This window comes from Phocoena phocoena, chromosome 10 (assembly GCF_963924675.1).
Source record: "Phocoena phocoena chromosome 10, mPhoPho1.1, whole genome shotgun sequence".
In the NCBI taxonomy this organism is placed as follows: Eukaryota; Metazoa; Chordata; class Mammalia; order Artiodactyla; family Phocoenidae; genus Phocoena; species Phocoena phocoena.
Genome location: NC_089228.1, coordinates 45,274,015 through 45,290,726, shown reverse-complemented (window position 1 = coordinate 45,290,726; position 16,712 = coordinate 45,274,015). Strand labels below are relative to the sequence as shown.

The window sequence follows — 16,712 nt, the reverse complement described above, 5'->3', positions numbered from 1 at the left end:
CTGAAAATTTTCTCCCCATATTTGTTGGCCATTTATATTCTTCTTAGGTGGATTTTATACTTTTTTTTTTTTTTTAGTGGGATGGTTGTTGGTTTGCAAATAGCTCTTTATATATTAAGAATGTATAGGGCTTCCCTTGTGGCACAGTGGTTGAGAGTCCACCTGACGATGCAGGGGACACGGGTTCATGCCCCGGTCTGGGAAGATCCCACATGCCGTGGAGCAGCTAGGCCCGTGAGCCATGGCCGCTGAGCCTACGTGTCCGGAGCCTGTGCTCCGCAACAGGAGAGGCCACAACAGTGAGAGGTCTGCGTACCGCGCAAAAAAAAAAAAGAATGTATAAAATATACGAATATTCTGCAAATAAATTTTCCTGCATTTGATTTGTTTATGGTGGTTTTGCCACTGAGAAACATTTACTACTTAAAAACTGTGAATATTTTTTGGATTCATTTCTCTTTGTTGTCATGCTATAGAGGCCTTCTCACCTAAGAATATGTGAATATTTACTCATTTTAGTATTTCAACAAAGTTAAAATTTGTACTTGAATTTTTAATTTATCGATGATACATTTTCTTAAGATATGGCCTGACCATTCTGTCTCCCTTTCTGTGATGACTCTTGTCCAATGTTGGGTCACCTTTCTTTCCTTTTAATTTGTGTGTCCATTCTTGATCCCACGCTACACTTAACAATTCTAGTAGTTTTGTAAAGTACTTTAGCTTTTCTTTTAGCAGGTTCTTCCTCATTGTATTTGTCCTTAAAATTCCTTGGATATCCTGGAATCACTCTTTCCTCCCAAATTCTCAGAGTACACTCCATTGACATGTGAAATGTGAGTTTAGGGTTTAATTCCAGCAGAGTGGACCTTTTTATGATATGGTGCCTCCCCTTTCCCTCAGTGAAATAGGCACTTCTTTCCATGTGGCCAGTTCTTTGGTCACACCCTCAGAATAACTCCTCACAATAATCAGAGTTATTTAGGTAGCCTGTTTCAGTGTTCTGCCAGCCTACCTGCTTGACACTGGTTACTCCAGGCACTTGACAAGGTAGGGAAGAGTCTATCCCTCGGATCCCTGAATATGTGATTTTTAGCACTTTTCTCTCCTCTTCGATAGAGAATTTAGTATGAATGGCTTTTCTTGCCTGGTTTTCAGCTGTATGGGACCTAGCAAAGATCCCTTATTTGGGGAGGATCCTAGAAGTGGAAGAGAGGGGTGTTGGGACACTATCTGGACAGCATGCTCTCATGTCGATAGCGATCGCAGTCTCTGGCCGGGCTCAGGGCACTTGGAGGGCTCCTCTCCAGCTCCCGTCCATCCAAGTGGGCCAGCTTCTCACTGGTCACTCTCCTTTATAGCCATATCAGGAGTCTGGGGTTATCTTTTTTTTTGTTTTGTTTTCCTGCCAAGTCTTATTCAGAGGAGTGCAAAATATAATTGCTATCAGCTCAGTTGCATTCTCTCTCTTGAGAAAGACAAGCTTAATAAATCACAGCATTCTTTTGGCTAGTTCTTGCTGACCATTAGAAACCTATCTAAAATATGTTCAATATATCAATATTTCTATTCTAAACATATCCGTTATAAAATTTACCCTTCTTTTTCCAAGGGGGGAAAAACATAGTAATATTCTTTGGGAAAATTGTTACGCATTAGGCTGGTACAAGCTTCATCCTTCCCTCCTGTTTCAAGGTGAAATAACCTTCAAACAACCTCAACACATTTGTATTTCAGACAGTAAAAGTTTCATCAGTGTTTTGTTTTTAAATGTAGGTTCTACATATTCTTCAGTCCCTTTAAAAATATTTCATATTTTTCAGTCCTCTTGAGATTGTTTTCTCTATTATATTTCTAACTAATTGTCCATATGTTCTCCTCTGCTTTCTATACAAGCATGTGAGTAAGGACGTCCCATGGGCAGCTTTTTAAAATTCATAGTTTTGTGGTCCTGTCCTCAGTGATTCCAGTAAGTCTGGGAGTGGGGACGAGGGGAGCTGGTCATCTGGGGTATGTGAGTGACTCCTAAGAAACTTCTTACCCCTACTTCTGTTGAAATTCTCTGGCTGACAATTTGCGAATACCAGTCATCAGTGGAAGAGTGCATTCTTCTCTTGTCTCTGACTTTAATGCCTCACTATAAATTCAGCAGTGCCTCAGTTTCCCTGTTAAGGATGTGTGCTGCAAACGCTTAGCTCAGCAGGTGTGGGGTGGTTCAAACCCTGCACATTACGAAGAAACTGGCTCTTGACTCCCTTCTGGGAGAGTCCTTCTGAGCCTTTGGAGTATCCTTCCTGATAAGAGAGTCTGTATCCCTGGGGCCTTGAGCCATGCCAGATAATTCACGCTAACAATGTGAATTAAGGCGGACGGGGCATTGGGCCACACCATATCAGCTTGACCCTCGGAGGGGCTGGAGACAGAGGTTAGCCACACAGGCACTCCACACCTAAGGGACCGACCGCTAATAAAACCCTGGACGCCAAGGCTTCCCTGGCTGGCAGTACTTCACACGTGTTTTCACGCCTTGTTGCTGGGAGGATTAAGCTCTGTCCACACAACTGCACTGGGAGAGGACAGCTAGAAGCTTGTTGCCTGGTCCCTCCTGGACTCTGTACTATGTGCCTTTCACCTTTGCTGATTTTAACCAGTATCCTTTCTCTGTAATAAACCGCAGTCGGGAACATAACAGCTTTTCTGAGTGCTGTGAGTCCGTCTAGCAAATCATTGAACCTAAAGGAGGTCTTGGGTGCCCCCAATTGAGGATGATAAGAGCTTTTTATTTTATAAGACTATTAAGAAAAGGAAAATGCTGAGTTGTTCGTTTTTTAAAAAATTTCGAATTGTATGTTAATTTTACAAATACATTTTTATCACCTCTAAAGATGTTCCTTGATTTTTGTTTTATTCGTATGATAAAATGTCTGGTTTTCCTCAATTTGATTTTTATTTGTTAATATTTTATTTATGAGCGATTGGTATTTTGTCTTTTATCTTTGTCGTACATGGGTGAATCTTTAATTGCTGTAATTTAAAAATATTTCATAAGAAAAATTACTGAAATGTGGTACTTCCTGGCTCCTTAAACAGAGTGTTCTACCCAGTTTAACATTTTCTTGACTCACTACCCCCGTTTTGAACATTATGGTGTGTAATGGGCCCTCAGCTCCCATTGGGGGATGAGCGGCTGCTTCCTCTGCATTAAATGCTCCCTGGACTGCTTTCTGCTAGGAGTTCTTGGGTTTGCTTTCTTTTGTTTTTCCTATGCTTTCAAGCCCCACTTTTTGTAATTCTTGGGTTGTCTTTCTGTAATAGTCCCTCTCCTCCCTTTATGGGCTCCTTTTTTAAAGACTGTGGGCTTAGAGGCTGCATAATTAAGCTTGTTATGTAATGATTTCTAAAATGAGAGTAAATAGGCTCTGAGTAAGAGCCTGGGGCCCTCTACTCTAGAGGATAAAACATCTGCTTCATGTCATGGAGTTTTAAATACACATTTTGGATTTTTGGAGATGTTTTGCTCCCTCGTTAGTTGGTTGTTCTGGAGAGTTAAGTCGTAAAGTTGATTGGTTAGTTTGTCCATTTATTCATTCCTTCATTTGGTGCTTATTAACTGAGCATCTACATGGTGTTGTTTACTGGATAGCTGAACCTAAGTAGGTCACACACAGTATACAGGCCAGCTCTGTATCTAGCAAATAACATGGGAGCGCAGTGGAAACTTTTGATGAAGACATTTTGAGTTTTATTCTCTCTGGTAGTACTTTTCATTTCAGGTTCTAAAGTATTAATAAGAATGCCATTCAGCAAAGAGTTGACATAGCAGATCTGAGACTGCTCTCCTGAGAAAGTCCTGCTTGCAAGGTTGGCCTTGGCTGCCATCTTGGAACTTGGCTCTCAGAGAGCTGCCATTCAGTGTTTAATTGATGAGGGTAGTCCACTGTGCCCAGACTGTTTGTGCAGACAGTATGGTTTATGCTGGATGCCTGCTTTCATTCTGGGAGTCTGGGATTTTTGGTACATGTTAGGTTGCCTATGCGACCAGCCCCACATGATAAATACCTTGGTCACTTGAGTGTCTAATGGGCCCTTGGGCAGTAACATCACGCACCTTTGCTGATTTTAACCAGTTTTTGTGGCTGGGGGGAGAGTGTGCTCTGTGTGACTGCTCGTGGGAGGGAGAGAGGATAAGAAGGACGTAGAATCTTCCAGTCTCCACCTGTGTCTGTCTCCCTTATGACTCAGCTGTGTGCCCTTGCTGTGCTGCTGTAGAACGTCCGTACTATAAATACAACTGTACGTGAGTCTCAGGAGTCCTCTAGAATCCCCGAATGTGAGGGTGGTCTTGCGACACCCAACGCAAATGCCTAATGTTTCTGGGCCTCTTACTGTGTGCACAGCTCAATACTAATCGTTGTACCTGCATTGTCTCATTGAATTTTCCCAACATCCCTGCCCTGTGGGGTAGGTCCGTATCATCACCACCATTGCCAAGTGCTGGTCCTATATCTCATACACTTATTTCAGTATCTGTTTTCTTCCACATGTTGAAAACATGGAATATTATTTCTGTTGTTCAGAGGAAACGTTAAGTGACAAAAGCACTGAGTGTTTTCTAATCACGTTGTCATTTCAGGTACGAGCACATCCTCACGGAGCCTGACCCCGTACCAGCATATGCTCTGAAGCTGCTAGTTGCCATGACTGAAGACAACCCAACTTTGACCAGGTACTGTCGCTTCAAATTTTCTTTTCTCTGTTTCTCATCTAGAAAGTGAATTTTCTGTATTCTGAAAATGTTAAAGATGATGAGATTCTACAAGGCTTATGTTTGAGTTACCGAAGTGGTAAATTTTCATGTTTTATGCTTTGTAGTATCTGTCATCTGTGGTGTATTGGGTCATGTTCTCATATTTTTATTTTTTATTAGAGTTTGCGTACTGTGGAATTCATAATGCTTTAAAATGATAAATTCTTTAAAGAGAAAATACTAACACATATACTTTTATTCTTTTTAACATCTTTATTGGAGTACAATTGCTTTACTATGTTGTGTTAGTTTCTGCTCTATAACAAAGAGAATCAGCTATATGTATACATATATCCCCATGTTCCCTCCCTCTTGCATCTCCCTCCTACCCTCCCCATCCCACCCCTCTAGGTGGTCACAAAGCACTGAGCTGATCTCCCTGTGCTATGCGGCTGCTTCCCACTAGCTATCTATTTTACGTTTGGTAGTGTATATATGTCCGTGCCACTCTCTCAATTTGTCACAGATTACCCTTCCCCCTCCCCATATCCTCAAGTCCATTCTCTAGTAGGTCTGTGTCTTTATTCCCGTCTTACCCCTAGGTTCTTCATGACATTTTTTTCCCTTAGATTCCATATATATGTGTTAGCATACGGTATTTGTCTTTCTCTTTCTGACTGACTTCATCTTGTATGATAGGCTCTAGGTCCAACCACCTCATTACAAATAGCACAATTTCGTTTCTTTTTATGGCTGAGTAATATTCCATTGTATATATGTGCCACATCTTCTTTAACCATCCATCTGATGATGGACACTTAAGTTGCTTCCATCTCCTGGCTATTGTAAATAGAGCTGCAATGAACATTGTGGTACATGGTTCTTTTTTTTTTATTTAACATCTTTATTGAGGTATAATTGCTTTACAATGGTGTGTTAGTTTCTGCTTTATAACAAAGTGAATCAGCTATACATATCCATATATCCCCGTATCTCCTCCCTCTTGTGCCTCCCTACCCCACCCCTCTAGGTGGTCACAAAGCACCGAGCTGATCTCCCTGTGCTATGCGGCTGCTTCCCACTAGCTATCTATTTTACATTTGGTAGTGTATATATGTCAGTGCTACTCTCTCACTTTATCCCAGCTTACCCTTCCCCCTCCCCGCGTCCTCAAGTCCATTCTCTAGGTCTGTGTCTTTATTCCTGTCCTGCCCCTGGGTTCATCAGAACCATTTTTTTTTTTAGATTCCATATGTATGTGTTAGCATACGGTATTTGTTTTTCTCTTTCTGACTTACTTCACTCTGTATGACAGACTCTAGGTCTATCCACCTCACTACAAATAACTCGATTTCATTTCTTTTTATGGCTGAGTAATATTCCATTGTATATATGTGCCACGTGTTCTTTATCCATTCATCCGATGATGGGCACTTAGGTTGTTTCCATCTCCTGGCTATTGTAAATAGAGCTGCAATGAACATTTTGGTACATGACTCTTTTTGAATTATGGTATTCTCAGGGTATATGCCCAGTAGTGAGATTGCTGGGTCATATGGTAGTTCTATTTGTAGTTTTTTAAGGAACCTCCATACTGTTCTCCATAGTGGCTGTACCAATTCACATTCCCACCAGCAGTGCAGGAGTGTTCCATTTTCTCCACACCCTCTCCAGCATTTATTGTTTGTAGATTTTTTGATGATGGCCATTCTGACTGGTGTGAGGTGATACCTCACTGTAGTTTTGATTTGCTTTTCTCTAATGATAGTGATGTTGAGCATCCTTTCATATGTTTGTTGGCCATCTGTATATCTTCTTTGGGGAAATGTCTGTTTAGGTCTTCTGCCCATTTTTGGATTGGGTTGTTTGTTTTTTTGATATTGAGCTACATGAGCTGCTTGTATATTTTGGAGATAATCCTTTGTCAGTTGCTTCGTTTGCAAATATTTTCTCCCATTCTGAGGGTTGTCTTTTTGTCTTGTTTACAGTTTCCTTTGCTGTGCAAAAGCTTTTACGTTTCATTAGGTCCCATTTGTTTATTTTTGTTTTTATTTCCATTTCTCTGGGAGGTGGGTCAAAAAGGATCTTGCTGTGATTTATGTCATAGAGTGTTCTGCCTATGTTTTCCTCTATGAGTTTTATAGTGTCTGGACTTACATTTAGACTTTAATCCATTTTGAGTTTATTTTCGTATAAATAACTCTACTGCCCAAAACAATCTACAGATTCATTGCAATCCCTATCAAACTACCAATGTCATTTTTCACAGAACTAGAACAAAAAGTTTCACAATTTGTGTGGAAACACAAAAGACCCTGAATAGCCAAATCAATCTTGAGAAAGAAAAACAGATCTGGTGGAATCAGGCTCCCTGACTTCAGACTATACTACAAAGCTGCAGTAATCAAGACAGTATGGTGCTGGCACAAAAACAGAAATATAGATCAATGGAACAGGATAGAAAGCCCAGAGATAAACCCATGCACATATGGTCCCCTAATCTATGACAAAGGAGGCAAGAATATACAATGGAGAAAAGACAGCCTCTTCAATAAGTGGTGCTGGGAAAACTGGACAGCTACATGTAAAAGAATGAAATTAGAACACTCCCTAACACCATACACAAAAATAAGCACATATACTTTTAAAAAGTCAGTTCTCGCCTCATTGTACTGAACAATTATTTATTTTTTTTTTCTGAACAATTATTTATTAAATCTCTGTAGTATTTATAGACTATAATTTTTCTGCTTTTTTAAGAATTAATGTTTTTTTAAAAAATAAATTTATTTATTTATTTTTGGCTGCTTTGGGTCTTTGTTCCTGCGTGTGGGCTTTCTCTAGTTGCAGCAAATGGGCTACTCTTTGTTGTGGTGCATGGGCTTCTCATTGTGGTGGCTTCTCTTGTGGAGCACGGGCTCTAGGCACACGGGCTTCAGTAGTTGTGGCACGTGGCCTCAGTAGTTGTGGCTCGTGGGCTCTAGAGTGCAGGCTCAGTAGTTGTGGTGCACAGGCTTCATTGCTCCGTGGCATGTGGGACCTTCCCTGACTAGAGCTTGAACCTGCGTCCCCAGCATTGGCAGGCGGATTCTTAACCTGTGTGCCACCAGTTAAGTCCTTATTATTTATTTATTTTTTTAGTTGACATATTTTCATTGTGTAGTGGAGAGCTTTTTGTCTTTATTGAAGACCCTACCTGTGATGATACCAAATTTTTTCGTGCTAGTTGCCTAGGGTAGCAGCAGCTGCTTCACACTTGCAAAGAACGGTTTGTCAGAGAGCACCCAACTCTGCAGAAAGGCAAGAGAAGAGTTGTTGCTTTCAAACAAGGAGACTAGTTTTGGTTGTATGGATGATGTGTGAGGACCTTTTGGGTTTGGATCCTGTATCTGTAGGTGCAGTGCACCTGTAGAGTTTCCCTTTGATCTTTCTCAGAGAACTAAATCATACAGTCCCAACCACCTGGATTTCACCTGGTCTTCTGTTTACAAGTCCTGCATAGTGATGAGCCAGCATCATATCGTTAGTGCTGAACAAGAAAGGCTATTTGTAGAGTATCTGTATTGAGTGAAAGGCTGACTTAAGACAACCTTCGCAAGGGGTGTGCCAGGGCCCAGGGTATGCCATGACCCAGTTGCAGGGCTGCCCCGGTGCTCTGGGTCTTCAGGTCAGCCACAGTGTGGGGCCTGTCATAGCTCTCAGGCCTATGTCCTGCTGTGAGCAGCCTCATTTGTTTCCAGAGAGTGACATATAAACATTACCGTGTACTCCCTGTGCCACGTTGCAAAAGAATTTGGGAAGCACATAACTCTTTATATTGTTGGCAATTCTGAATCCTGTGTTTCTGTAGTCTTTAAAAAGTCTGTCCAATGAGCCTTCTAAATTTCTCACTCAGAAGGCACCATTCTCTATTCCTACAGAAGAAGTTTATGTCTAAAGAGTGAATCTGTGTTAGGAGTTAAAGCCAAATTCAGATAGTTGTTTCTTTTCTGGACCTTTGATACCAAGTGGGAATATTGTATACTGATTTTATCCTTTCATTAGATTGAACAGATTGCATTTCCTTTTTTTTTATGTTGACTCTTGCTCATTGATGTGGCATGTTTTCAGGCTACTTTCTCTTCTTGCCAACTCTTTATTAAATTCATCTGAATTTCTTCATATTGAGGGAAAAAATCTAGTGAGGTGGAAACAGATCACTGAGGGCCTATAACCTTTTTATTTTAAAATGGTTAGACACTAGGTTTAGAAGTCAGTTTATTTTTTTTTTTTCGTTTACAAGCAGAATTCAATGGATTAATTTTTATAAACTTTTTTCTTTGTTTTCCTTGCATAATTAATACTTGAATATGTTGTCTTTTTATTAAATTCCAACCCTATGATCAAGAAGTCCCCTGGGCTTCCTCATTCCCCACCACTGCTGCACAGGTCTCTCCCCCAGGGCTAATACTTGTTATTATTTTGGTGGGTGTCCTTCCTGAACTTTTTGGGGGGCTATTTAAATTCAGTATATACTGAATTTAAATAGCTTTGCTTTGTGGTGGTCAGTTTTTAAAAAAATCATAGATAGTATCATTGGGTATGTGTTTTTCTGAAATTTGCCTTTTCATTTATCAAAATTATTTGAAGATCTTTTTGCATCAGTATTTATTCACACTCTTGGCAATATCTTTGCCAAAATTACGGATGAAAATGGGATTTCCTTTCATTTTGCATTCACTTATCTACTGATAAACTTGAACCTCTTAATATTTATTCACTAAATTCAATAGTAAAAGGTCCACAGCCTTCAACCGTCAGTTCTACTTCTAATTATCTGTTCAAGAGAAAAACTCATATATACACAAAGATTTCTGCCTAGGCAAATAATTTTTAAAATGAGAAAAATGGTTTTAAAATTAAGTTATGTTATAGTTATAATAAACACAACTATGTAAGGGTTTGAAAGGGCAAGATACATTTTGCATACTGCTCTACAAAAATATCCTAATAATTTTGTAAACTGAAATTGTTTATCACCCCCAAACCCAATTTAAATACCACTTTGCCTTTTGTAGGGTCTCTTTCTGTATTCACTGTTCTCTTCTGTTTGCCTTTTCTCTTGAAACAGGATATTAAAATGAGAGTTGTCCCATGTCGATTTTGGCTGAGGCTCCAGAGGTCAAGAGCAAAGCATTAAAGGCCTGTTTCCACCCACCCGCTCTCTTCTCCCCAACCCCTTCTAAAGGGAGGTGCTAGATCCCACAGGCCCTAGCAACCTGTGTGCATTTTGCAAAATCCATTCATATACCTTGAAGTGGGGGATGGGGGAAAGGAAGTTTTTTATTTCCCTAACTGGATTTTTTTTTTTTTCAAAAACGAATTTTAAGTGCAACATTTCAAAATGGGTAATACATTTCTATTTGGGGGAAAAAAACAATATAAAAAGATAATACCGAGAAGACCTGTTCCTTCCTCTCCCCACTGTGGTCTTTCCTCACCTTCCCATTATATCCCTTACGGCTGACTGCTTTATTCCTTTTATGTCCAAAGGCAAACTAATGTGACTGTGTGTTTTCTCATCTCTCCCTTTCACACACAAATAGCATATTATGTATGTTTTTCTACCCTATGACTTTTTCCCCCAATTTTGTTTCTATGTCGATACATAGAGAGCTTCCACGTTGTGTTTTACAGTTATAAACTCTTCCATTGTATAGATATACCATACTTTGTCTCATTAATGTCTAATGGATAGACTTGAGTTCTTTCTAATCTAGTGATAGAGCAAAGAATGAATAATCTTATATTCATACTTCATTTTGTATGTGTGCATGTACGTCTTACAGGCTAAATCCCTAGATATGGTATTTGTGTATCAAAGGATAAATGCACTTAAAATTTGTTTTCAGGTTCGGCCAAATTGCCCTATGGTGGGGACTTTACCATTTTGCATCTCCAAAGGACATGTTTGAGGATGCCTGGCCCCCTACAACCTTGCTATCAGAATTTGTTGTTAAACTTTGGAACTTTGCCAGGGTGATGAGAGGTTATTTCATTGTAATTTTAATTTGCATTTTCCTTTTCATGAGTGCAGTTGAATATTTCTTTATATGGTTAAGGGCCATTTGTATTTTGCTTTTTGCTCATGTTCTTTGCCATCAGTCCTTGGTCTTGGCAATGCCACCCTTCAAACTGAAACACCCCCTGCTTGGCTTTCCATTGCACAAATACGTTACAGGCCACTAATCCGTTTTACTTCTAACAGTGTCTGCACTATTCCTATTTTTTTTTGCTGTCGTGAGTAGCGTGACCATGGCTGTTACTTTGTATGCTACTTGTGAATCTATGTACGTGTCTCCATTGTGTATCCCTTCTAGAATGGAAATACTGTCTCACAGAGCTTGTGCTTGCCCAGATCCAGTAGATACTGCCAAGCAGTTTTCCAAATTGGTTGTACCAATTTACATTCCGACTAGCATTGTTCACAAGGTCTGGTTGTCATGTAAGCTTTTAATTTTTTTTTTTTTTTTTGCGGTACGCGGGCCTCTCACTGTTGTGGCCTCTCCCGTTGCGGAGCACAGGCTCCGGACGCGCAGGCTCAGCGGCTATGGCTCATGGGCCCAGCTGCTCCGCGGCATGTGGGAACTTCCTGGACCGGGTCACGAACCCTCATCCCCTGCATCAGCAGGCGGACTCTCAACCACTGTGCCACCGGGGAAGCCCTAAAATTTTTTTTTTTTAAGTCAGGTTTATTGAAGTATAAGCTTACATAGAGTAAAATTCACTCATTTTAGGTACGCAGTTCTCTGAGTTTTGAGAAACATATACAATCATGCAACCACCACCACTATCAAGATAGAGTATTTCCATCATTCCAAAATGTTCCCTCATGCCCCTTTGAATGTTAGCTTATAAAAATTCTGTTTGCCTGGAGAATGATATGACCAGACTGATTCTAAGTTTCATTTTAATTTTTAAAATTTATTTTTTAAGAGTTAATATATAACACATTTCAAATTTCAGTATTTGAAAGAGTTTACATAGAAAAGCATATTTTCACCCCAGGAGATAGCCACCCTTTGACCAGTTTGTGTGTGTGTGTATATTATCTTTCACATATACGGTAGTATGTCGACTGCACCATTCTATACTCCTTTTCAAAAATATGTATAACAGCTTTATTGAGATATAATTCACATACCATCTGTACTTTTTTAAAAAAACAGATACATTGTATTACATTTTATGAATATTCCGTGTTTAACAAGTCACCTTTTGGTGAACATTTATGTTTTTCTAATCTGTTGGTATTATAAAACAAGGCTACAATTAATAATGAATTAATTATTCATCACGTGTGTATAATAATGAGAAGTGGAATTGCTTCATCACAGGGTACATAATATCATCTGGGGATCTTTTTTTTTTTTTTTTGCGGTACGCGGGCCTCTCACTGTTGCGGCCTCTCCCATTGCGGAGCATAGGCTCCGGACGCGCAGGCCCAGCGGCCATGGCTCACGAGCCCAGCCACTCCACGGCATGTGGGATCTTCCCGGACTGGGGCACGAACCCGTGTCCCCTGCATCGGCAGGCGGACTCTCAACCACTGTGCCACCAGGGAAGCCCTGGGGATCTTTTAAAAAGTCTAAAACCCAGGCCATATCCCAGGCCAATTAAATCACAATCGCTAAGGCTGGACATAGACATCAGTAGTTTTTGAAGCTCACCAGGTGGTTACAACGTGCAAAGAAGAGGGTTTTCTTTTGCTCTTTCAATTGAGACCTGTTTCTCTGCCTTTTCATTTTGCTTAACTTACTCTGCCTCTGTAAATTTAGGTGAAACACTTAGAGGTTGCTGTCTTGAAGTGTTGTCCTTATATGGGAGTGTCCCTGTGTAGACTGTGCATGCCCAGTGCCTTTCGTGGGAGATCTGGATTTGACGTGGACCCAAGTCACATCAGTGAGTGCTGGCAGCTCTCTGCTAGGTGGGGGTGGAGCTGGAGATGGAGGGGCTAGAGCTGGCACCAGGTGTGAGGCAGGACCACCCCTCTGCTCAGTGGCCATCACCACCTAACAGGGGCAGGGTCTGATCCCAGGTTGTAGAGCAGAGGCCCTAACGGTCGGGCCGGAGCTGGCTCTTTGCCTTTAAGCATGGGCCTTCCCTGCTCCGTGCCCTGGGACCCTTGCCCCAGAGGGGGCAGTGCTGAAGTAAGGGGTCCCGTGGGGGCTTTTGGCTCATGTCAGCTGCAGACAGAGGTTCGATCTGTCTCCAGTGCGCCTCCTGCAGAGGCACCAGTAGTTGTTTCCCTTGCTCTGCTTAGATGCAGTGAGTCCAAGTCCCCTTTGTCCCTCACAGCTGCTCACTCCCCTAGAGCAGTCCTCAGTTTGCGCTCTCCATCCTGCCTCGGGGACAAGCCAGCACGCACCTGTGTAGGCGTGGAGTCCAGGCTTCCCACAGCCCTCCTGTTGGTCCCAGTGGTCCTCCAGCCAGCCAGGGGGCTCATCTCCCCTGTGTAGGACCCCAGGGTTGGGGTCCAATCTGTGGCTCACAGCACTCCCTCCCCAGGGCGGGTCTCCACCCATGTATCTTCCCCTTTTCTCTGAGTTCCCTCCCAGTGGCACAGGTCCCAGGCTGATTGCTTTTCTTCCCTTCCTACCCAATTACTTGTGGATCTTTATCCCAGCCTTAGTTGTACAGAAATCTTTTTTGCCAGTTTCCAGTTAGTTTTCAGTGAGAAGTGTTCTTCATGTGGATGTATTTTAGATGTGTTTGTGGGGGAAGCTGAGGTCCACATCCTCCCCCTCTGCCATCTTGATAGATCTCCCACTGTTGTTAACTATTTTTTGAAGGTAAAGTATCTTACATTCTTATGGAAGATTTTATAGATGGATGTGTTTATGTTATACTGTCTGGTTGTAGGGAAATCCGGAGTGTATACACACATATTAGGATGTCTGTCTGCTTTCCTTGTAAACGATTTTTTGATTTGTGACCCTGTTGAGTTTGTGACCCCTGGACTTTAGACAGGATGCTTATTTCAACAAAGGAATCTTTTCTCATTGTTTTCTTTCAACACATGTGAATTCATGGTTACATGAATACTTAGCAGCTATTTCAGGGTCAGAAGTGTATGGTTTCAGATTGCTTTTTTGGTGTGACATTTACAAGGCAACCACTTAGAGTTTATTGTACACCTTTAAAAGTAGTGGTTCCCCAGTTGTGTACAATAGAGTGCTGGTAAATCCTAGTAGGGGTTCAGTAAAGCTTTTTGTGTTTCACAAGGCATCCTTATCTGTAGGCTTTCCCTGGTTGTCTAAAACAGAGATTCATAAGCTCTGGCCCACAGGGCCAGGGCCTGTGAGGTAAGAGTGGTGGTTATGCTGTGAAAGAGTTGTACAGCCTAAGTGGGCTTCCCTGGTGGTGCAGTGGTTGAGAGTCCACCTGCCAATGCAGGGGACACGGGTTCGTGCCCCGGTCCAGGAAGATCCCACATGCCGCGGAGCGGCTGGGCCCGTGAGCCATGGCCGCTGAGCCTGTGTGTCCGGAGCCTGTGCACCGCAACGGGAGAGGCCACAACAGTGAGAGGCCTGCGTACCAAAAAAATAAAAATAAAAAAGAGTTGTGCAGCCTACAGACACAGACAAATTTGAGGCACAGAGAACTTGTGTCTGGCAAAGCCTAAAAATATACTTTCTAGCCCTTTTCAGAGCATGTTTCCTGACTGCTGAACTGAAGGAGTACAACTTTTTTGTCTTTATTCATGAGAATAGAGAAATATTAGAACATTAGCACTATATGGGACTTTGGGGAGATCATTAAAATGTACATTAAAAAAAATTACTCTTGAGATCAACACACCAGGAAATGACTGCCCTCAAAGAGAGGGTGTGTTACACTCACAGATTCCGAGAGGAGGGAGCACACCACGCCACGGGCAGCCACGTGGGGAAACAACAGAGGCAGTCGGGAGGCAGAGGAAGGAAGAGGAGAACATGGACCAGAGCCTTTGTTGTAGTTGACAAGGGTAGGAGTGGGTGAGCAGGCTTAGGATTGGCTTCTTGAATCATTTCAGTGGGCTCTGAGGTGTGGGGTTTATCTCTACTTAGCTGGTACCTGGCCCTGGGATGGTCAGGGCAGGGAAACAGTGGCCTGGAGTTTAAGAGCTCCATATAAAGGAGGCTGTTGGGGGTTTGGTTGGCTTGCATAGGAAAGGCAAGCTCAAAGGAGAGTAGTTTGCTATCTCTGGGAACTGTCTGGCCCTGGGAGGGGCCTTCCCCCCAGAGTTAGTAAGATCTTAAGATGTCAAAGAATCAAAAATACAGAATAAAAAGACATGATTAGTATCCTGGGCCGATGTCTTCATTTTACACATGAGGAAAGTGAGGCCCCAGAGGGAATTTGTGTGACCCAGACGCCGTAGTCAGTGCGAAGATCAGGTTTCAGATCTAGACCTCCCAGTCCCCTGTTGTTTGTACTTATCCAGCAGAGTCACATTTTAAAAGACACCCAAGTGAATATCACAGTGGATTTTGAAATAGGATTGTTTTAAGTTTCTTTGTGTCACATTTACCTGTAAGAGTGGTCCAGTTCCTCAACATACTTGTCTTCAGTGTCGTGTGGATCTGATAATAGCACACGCGTGATTCTCCTTTGTTTCCCTCTGCCATCGTCGTTAGGTTCTGGCACTCCTCTCTCTCTGTTTTTATCATTGAGGCAGCTCTTGGCCCAGTTCTGGTTAGTAATATCCTGGTTGCTGACCTGTGCCTTCCCTCACTCTCCTGGATTTTGAACCCTCCTCTGCTCATGACTTAAACCACACTTACAGGGTTGAAATCCTTCCTTATTATGTTAATTATGATATAACGCATCATCCTGTCTCCAACAGGAACTAATGTAAGTCTTTTTTAAAAAGAAATAAATTTATTTATTATTTTTATTTATTTATTTATTAGTTTTGGCTGTGTTGGGTCTTCGCTGCTGTACGCAGGCTCTCTCCAGTTGCCGTGAGCAGGGGCTACTCTTCACTGCGGTGCGCGGGCCCCTCACTGTGGTGGCCTCTCCTGTTGCAGAGCACGGGCTCCAGAGTGCACAGGCTTCAGTAGACGTGGCGCGTGGGCTCAGTAGTTGTGGCTCGTGGGCTCTAGAGCGCAGGCTCAGCAGCTGCGGCACACGGGCTCAGCTGCTCCGCGGCATGTGGGATCTTCCCGGACCAGGGCTCGAAGCCGTGTGCCCCGCACTGGCAGGCGGACTCCCAACCACTGCGCCACTAGGGAAGCCCCTAACGTAAGTCTTTACGTAAGCACTCATGGAGTAGGTATTAAATAAATTCTCTCCATCCATCCCAGTCTTCCGATAGAATTATGGAAGGACACCAATCTAAAGCCTTAGGAGTTTGATCCAAGGCATTCTGTTTTCCTTAGTGCTTTGTGAGGAAGATCAACAGTAATTGATCCAAATCTGTTTTGGTGTTTTTTTAAATCTTCTCAGGAAATAAAAAACTCTTATGTGAGTTTTTCCTGGTGCAAGTGGTAGTAATACTTCTGCTTATTTTCTTCTATTATCTTGTTCATCATCACAGAGATTTCCCCTAAGTTCCTGGTGACTTGGTACACACTTTATTGCCTAACCTTACTGTATGGGGATCAGTTGGGTCCATTGAGACTGTTTGTCTCGGTCCTTAGAAACAACTTAATCTCTTGAATCTGTTTTCCCATAGCAGCCCTGTATGCTGGAGGCTTACTCACTTCAGTTATCCTCCTCTGATTCTCACGGGACCAGTGACAACTTTCCTTATGGAGTGGCAACCAGGGCCTGGCCGAGAGCCCAACATGCTGATGTGTCTTTGGTCACGTGGTGCCTGGGCTTGAGCCACTCACTTGTCGTGTTGGAAGCCAGCATTTAGTTGCAGTCTTTGGTCAGAGCAGTCCCTGGCGTTTGGGGGGCTACAATCAACAATAACTCGCAGTTCCTTCCTTCTTTATTT

General features: G+C 42.3%; 1 protein-coding gene across 1 annotated transcript in view; it reads left to right on the top strand.

The window, feature by feature from the left end:
• ULK4 (unc-51 like kinase 4) overlaps positions 1-16,712 on the top strand; it is a 512,874-nt gene that overhangs the window by 184,765 nt on the left and 311,397 nt on the right. Inside the window, exon 29 of the mRNA XM_065885322.1 lies at positions 4,634-4,726. Within this exon, the coding sequence (XP_065741394.1) occupies positions 4,634-4,726 (93 nt within the window). The remainder of the gene's footprint in view (positions 1-4,633; positions 4,727-16,712) is intronic.